The 6,782-nt window shown below is 37.4% G+C and overlaps 1 protein-coding gene across 2 annotated transcripts; it reads left to right on the forward strand.

Moving 5' to 3' along the window:
- Positions 1 to 993: 993 nt before the first annotated feature.
- LOC121396335 lies at positions 994 to 5,895 on the forward strand. Of its 2 annotated transcripts, none has more exons than XM_041571176.1 (2): positions 994 to 1,448; positions 2,882 to 5,895. In XM_041571176.1, the coding sequence occupies exon 2, from the start codon at positions 3,922 to 3,924 to the stop codon at positions 5,368 to 5,370; it is 1,449 nt and encodes a 482-aa protein (XP_041427110.1). In that variant the 5' UTR covers positions 994 to 1,448; positions 2,882 to 3,921; the 3' UTR covers positions 5,371 to 5,895. The 2 variants fall into 2 exon arrangements, with proteins under 2 accessions (XP_041427110.1, XP_041427109.1); XM_041571175.1 differs by lacking the exon at positions 994 to 1,448 and adding an exon at positions 1,455 to 1,756 and having other exon boundaries at positions 1,826 to 5,895.
- The last annotated feature ends 887 nt before the right edge of the window (positions 5,896 to 6,782 follow it).

The raw sequence follows: 6,782 nt of genomic DNA on the forward strand, positions 1-6,782 counted from the left end.
TACAAGGAGGCCAATAAATCATGCAAAGAAGCTATAAGGCAAGCTAAAATTGCTATAGAAAAGGATATTGCAGCAAGCAGTAAAATAAATCCAAAATTATTTTTTGAATATGTTAATAGTAAAAAAATGAAGCAGGAAGGGGTGGGACCCTTACTTTCAGAGGGGGGTCAGCTGGTTGATGAAAACAAAATAAAAGCACAGATTCTGAACTCATATTTTTCATCTGTCTACACAAATGAGGAACCAGTAAGTGAAGGTTTCCTTCTTAACAGTCCCAATTCTAGTAATACAACTAATGATGCATGGTTCACACATGAAGAAATTCAAAAGAGACTTGAACATGTTAAGATTAACAAAGGTCCAGGGCCAGATGGTATTCATCCCAGGGTAATTAGCGAGCTTAGCTCTGTGATTGCCAAACCTCTTTACTTAATTTTTCAGGATTCATTGAGATCTGGCATAGTGCCGAGAGACTGGCAAATTGCTAATGTGGTGCCTCTATTCAAAAAGGATCCCGTTCTCAGCCTCAAAACTATAGGCCAGTTAGTCTGACGTCAGTGGTAGGAAAGCTTTTCGAAGGGTTAATAAAGGATAAGATACTGGACTTCATAGCAAATCATAATACTATGAGTTTGTGCCAGCATGGTTTTATGCGTAATAGATCTTGCCAGACTAACTTAATTTCTTTTTATGAGAAGGTAAGTAGAGACCTCGATTGTGGGATGGCAGTGGATGTGATTTACTTAGACTTTGCTAAAGCATTTGATACAGTGCCACACAAAAGGTTACTGGTTAAATTAAGGAATGTTGGCCTGGAACATAGTATTTGTACCTGGATAGAAAACTGTCTAAAAGATAGACTACAAAGAGTGGTGGTAAATGGATCATTTTCTAATTGGACCAGTGTTGTTAGTGGAGTACCGCAGGGCTCTGTACTAGGTCCCTTGCTTTTCAACTTGTTTATTAATGACCTGGAGGTGGGCATTGAAAGTACTGTTTCTATTTTTGCAGATGTGATACAAATGTGATGTGTGTGTCTATGACTGACTAATTGATTAGCCAGAATAGAAAGGACTGGGGTCAATATAATGAAGCATAGGCAATAGAGATAATGATTAAGGCTCCTGTAGGTTACTAAAAGTCAAAAGAACAATTCATATAAACATGTTGTTGCAAGCGTGAATCATAGTTATGAGACTGATATTTGCTGCCAAATTCAATAGTTCCTGTAGGTTACTAAAAGTCAGACTCGCCTGATGTTGTTGTGCAACATCAGGCCCAATCAGTAATTGCCTTGTGGGATCAACCCCACGAATGAAGTATAAGGTTTGAGATTTTCCCATAATAGCTAGGGACTTTGCCACTGCTGACGAGCTGTGTGATGTTGTTATGGTTTGCTGCCTCCAAAATGCCGTGTCCCCCGGTTGGAGTGATGATATAATATCTAGGTAACGTATTCATTCATTAACCCTGTATATATTAACTCTTTTCACTGATAAGTGTAAGTAATAAAAAGTGTTGCATGACAATTGATTTCCTGTTTTAATACAGTGAGGTGTGGGTGGGGTAGGTTAAGCTACCAATCATAGCAATACATTTAGTGGCGCTGCGAGCAGGGTAACTTAATCTTTGTCCGATATGTTTCGGAAAAAGGAGAAAGTTATCTACGAATCTGCAGAGGCATGGGAAAAGAGTTTACAAAATGCAGAACCAGTGAATGTAGTACGGACCTTAGAGAAGTTTCCCTGTAAATCAGGTGATGTAGTAGAAGAGATAAACTCTCTAGATGTTGTAAATACTCTAGAGAAGTTTCCCTGTAAATCAGGTGATGTAGTTACCCTAGCTCGTAGGAGTTGGGTGTTGGCTTCAGCATACCGTATTGTGCACACACGGCTATGTGAGGCAATCGATGAAAAAAAAACAGCTTCAACGGAAAACGTTGAAAGCAGAAGGAAAGTGTTTAACTTTGGAATGTAATGTCAAAATCTTGCGAGATAAATTGGAACACTACCAGCACATAGCTGAAAAGACTTCTGTGTTGGTGGCTCAGCATAAATATAAATTTTGTTGGCATTTTGCCAAAGTATTTGGAACTTTGCCAAGAGGCATAAAATTTGTTGGCACTGTGCCAAAAATACTTTGGCGTTTTGCCAAATTTTTTGGCAGTTTGCCAAATAACAGAAAAAGAGAAGAATAATGTTTGGAAAAAGGGAGAAATCCAAAATTGTGAAAAAGAACCCCAAGATATACCCGGCTGGACCGAGTCACCTTATTGTATAGTGGCACAAGAATTATGTACACATGGGTTAGCAGAACAATGGGATGAGAAAGTAGAAGAGATAAACCCTCTAGATGTTGTAAATACTCTAGAGAAGATTCCCTGTAAATCAGGTGATGTAGTAGTACTAGGAAAAAGAGTTCCATTAGGATTCTGGAATAGAAAATTATCTGATGTAGGTGAAAAATATACGCCTTTTGAAAAACAGCTATTGGCATGTAATTGGGCATTGGTTGATACTGAACAACTAACCTTAGGACATGAAGTACTTTTAAGACCACAAATACCAATTATGCAGTGGATAATGTCTAATCCTAAATCAAATAGGATAGGACATGCTCAGGAACAGAGTATAATAAAATGGAAATGGTACATTTCCGAAAGGGCAAAAAAGGGAGGAGGACTCAGAATAGGGAGTTAGCCAAGCCCCCATATGGGTGAAACATGATTTTCGTCCATACGTCAATTTATCCATACATAGGAAGGGGGGGAATGTTCAAAAAGACATGTGTACCTTTTTGCAAAATACTGTTGTAACTGTATTTCATGTGGATGCTCATGTTACTCTTGACTCATTGGAACGTTTGTTTAATTCTCAAGCAGATGCTGAAGCGGCTATTTACAACATCCAACAAAGAAATCATTGAAAAAGAAACATAATGGTTCTCATTTCACTGGAAAACAAGTAAAGGATTATGCAACTGACAATAATATAGAATGGGTATATCATATTCCCTACTATCCCCAAGCAGCAGGGTTAGTCGAAAGAATGAATGGTATTCTGAAAGCAACCCTAAAGAAATTATCAATAATAGGCCTATAACTGATTCCACTACTCCATTGATGAGAATGTTAAATCCTAATTTAGTAGTATCAGCTGCAAAAATTGATAGTATCATCTATTGGAAATTACATAAGGATGCCCAAGCACCTTACAGAGGAACACCAGCATCGGCTGGACTAGATTTATGTTCTGTTGATACTATAATAACTGCACCTGGACAAGTAAAAATGATTCCTACTGGTCTGGAATGCAAAATTCCTGATGGTCATTATGGCCAAATAACAACCAGATCTAGTTTTGCACTAAAAAGAACCACGGTAGTAGGAGGAGTAATTGATTCAGATTATCAGGGAGAAATAAAGATACTAATGATGAATTTAGGATCAGATTCAGTAATTGTGTCCAAAGGAGAAAGAACCGCTCAACTTTTACTGATACCTATTTATTTATCAGAAATAAAGGAAGGTGAGCCACCAACAGAATTAACAGTACGAGGAGATAAAGGGTTTGGGTCCACTAATACTGTAAATGTAGGAGCTAAAATATGCGTACAAAATATACAAGGACCGCCCTCTCCCGCCGAAGTTATAACTGTTGGAAAGGATAGAACATTGTTAATCATGAAGCCTGGACAAGAAAGATGGGAATATGTCCCACAGGAAAAATGTTATCTACGAGAATGATTGATATTTGTTTATAATTACAGATAAAGAACCATTGGTCTTTCCTTGGAATCCTTGGGATCTGGTGTTTGGCATCAAACGGAAGCGCATGGACTCCGGGGATACGAGTGACTAATACCCATAATTCCACTCGCAATTGGGGATGGAAAAATGATACTTCTAATCGAACAGAATATATGGACCAGTTAAGAAAAATGGGTATACAAAACGTAACTGGACAATATAATTGGACTTTTACTGCCAATAGTAAATGGATAATATGTGCAGATGCTACTAACATTGCTGGAAGAAGAGTACCTTGGCAATCTTTATTGCATGTTAATATTGTATTTCCTGCCAAGAGATCATGTCATAATGCGAGACGTAAAAGAGCATGGTATGATACCCTTTTAGGGGGATATGGTACATTGGCAGGAACGTTAAATAGTTTTGACATAGAAACTTTAGCTAATAGAATGCACAAGGCAGGAGGCTTAACTAATGATGCTGTAGTGTGGCAAGCTAAATGGATGCCAACTATTTGGGCCCCATTACAACAACAAGTTGAAATTGATAAAAATATCAATAATATGGAATTGGAAGTTAATAATTTCAGTTTGAATTTTGATACTAACATGAAAAAAATTGTTAACTGGACAGTATGTACATTGCAGACTATTTATGAACAACAACAAAAAGATAATATGAAAACTTTATTAATGACGGGTAATGAACAAGTATGGAGAACCGTGTTTAATAGAACACAAGAATGGATACAAATATATCCACATCAAATGGTCTGCAATGACACCATATGTAAAGGAACTGTGATATTGTTTAATATAACACGTCCGACTATTATGTGTAAGTATATAGTAATGCCTTTAATTATCTCTGGATATTTTTGGCAGCCTCTATTTGTAGGAGCATATATAGATAACAAAAATAGAACACACAATTTAGAAAATTGTGAAGATACATATAATGGGAAAGTTTGTAAATTACAATCATCAGTATATGAACCATGTTTATTACAAAATTCTATTAATCAGTGTTTGTGGACTGTCCTTCCACTATCTTATGAATGGATGTTAGAAATCAGTCCACAAGTGATATGTGTAGTCACTAATCAATCTGTAATACCTAAAATGCAGACCCCTTTTGTTGGTTGCATACACAATGTTTCAGCATTTACATGGCAAAATCAAACATTTTTATTATCTCCAAATGAGATGATTAATATTACCCATATTTGGACCCCTCACGTACTAGATCCACCCAATTGGAATTTGTCTTTACATCGCTTAGAGCGAATTATGAATTCTTCGAACGAAGTACGTGATGTTATTGTACGATTGAATAACAGTTTGGCAGCTCACCAATTATATACTACCATAGTAGCTCAAAAAATTGTAAAGTTAGGTTCAACTATTGCAGATGCTACATCTCACCATTGGTATGATGTTTTCACTGGGTATAGCCCTTCTGCTGAACACATGTTCTCTGTCCTGATTCATCCCTTGCTCATCATCATGATATGTATGTGTATTCTAACTATTTGGAATTGTTATGTCTTCTATGGCATGTGTTGTAAACCAACAACACAACAAATTAAAATGGTAACCTACGGTCGCATTAATCATTAGGGGCCGAATGTGATACAAATGTGATGTGTGTGTCTATGACTGACTAATTGATTAGCCAGAATAGAAAGGACTGGGGTCAATATAATGAAGCATAGGCAATAGAGATAATGATTAAGGCTCCTGTAGGTTACTAAAAGTCAAAAGAACAATTCATATAAACATGTTGTTGCAAGCGTGAATCATAGTTATGAGACTGATATTTGCTGCCAAATTCAATAGTTCCTGTAGGTTACTAAAAGTCAGACTCGCCTGATGTTGTTGTGCAACATCAGGCCCAATCAGTAATTGCCTTGTGGGATCAACCCCACGAATGAAGTATAAGGTTTGAGATTTTCCCATAATAGCTAGGGACTTTGCCACTGCTGACGAGCTGTGTGATGTTGTTATGGTTTGCTGCCTCCAAAATGCCGTGTCCCCCGGTTGGAGTGATGATATAATATCTAGGTAACGTATTCATTCATTAACCCTGTATATATTAACTCTTTTCACTGATAAGTGTAAGTAATAAAAAGTGTTGCATGACAATTGATTTCCTGTTTTAATACAGTGAGGTGTGGGTGGGGTAGGTTAAGCTACCAATCATAGCAATACAGCAGATGATACTAAATTGTGCAGAACTATAGGTTCCATGCAGGATGCTGCCACTTTGCAAAGTGATTTGTCTAAACTGGAAAACTGGGCAGCAAACTGGAAAATGAGGTTCAATGTTGATAAATGCAAGGTTATGCACTTTGGCAAAAATAATATAAATGCAAGTTATACACTAAATGGCAATGTGTTGGGAGTTTCCTCAAATGAAAAGGATCTAGGGGTCTTTGTAGATAAGCAAATAAAGTTCTGTCTTGCATAAAAAAGGGCATTAACTCAAGGGATGAAAACATAATTATGCCTCTCTATAGGTCCCTGGTAAAGCCTCATCTGGAGTATGCAGTTCAGTTTTGGACTCCAGTCCTTAAGAGGGATATAAATGAGCTGGAGAGAGTGCAGAGACGTGCAACTAAATTGGTTAGAGGGACGGAAGACTTAAATTATGAGGGTAGACTGTCAAGGTTGGGGCTGTTTTCTCTGGAAAAAAGGCGCTTGCGAGGGGACATGAGTACACTTTACAAGTACATTAGAGGACATTATAGACAAATGGCAGGGGACCTTTTTACTCATAAAGAGGATCACTGTACCAGAGGCCACCCCTTTAGACTAGAAGAAAAGAACTTTCATTTGAAGCAACGTAGAGGGTTCTTCACAGTCAGGACAGTGAGGTTGTGGAATGCACTGCCGGGTGATGTTTTGATGGCTGATTCAGTTAATGCCTTTAAGAATGGCTTGGATGATTTTTTGGACAGACATAATATCAAAGGCTATTGTGATACTAAACTCTATAGTTAGTATAGGTATGGGTATATAGAATTTTAATT

This window comes from Xenopus laevis, chromosome 7S (genome assembly GCF_017654675.1).
Source record: "Xenopus laevis strain J_2021 chromosome 7S, Xenopus_laevis_v10.1, whole genome shotgun sequence".
Lineage (NCBI taxonomy): Eukaryota > Metazoa > Chordata > Amphibia > Anura > Pipidae > Xenopus > Xenopus laevis.

Bases quoted from the DNA above. Each gene is read 5' to 3' on its own strand.
- LOC121396335 (XM_041571176.1), top strand. From the start codon at position 3,922: ATGGACCAGTTAAGAAAAATGGGTATACAAAACGTAACTGGACAATAT.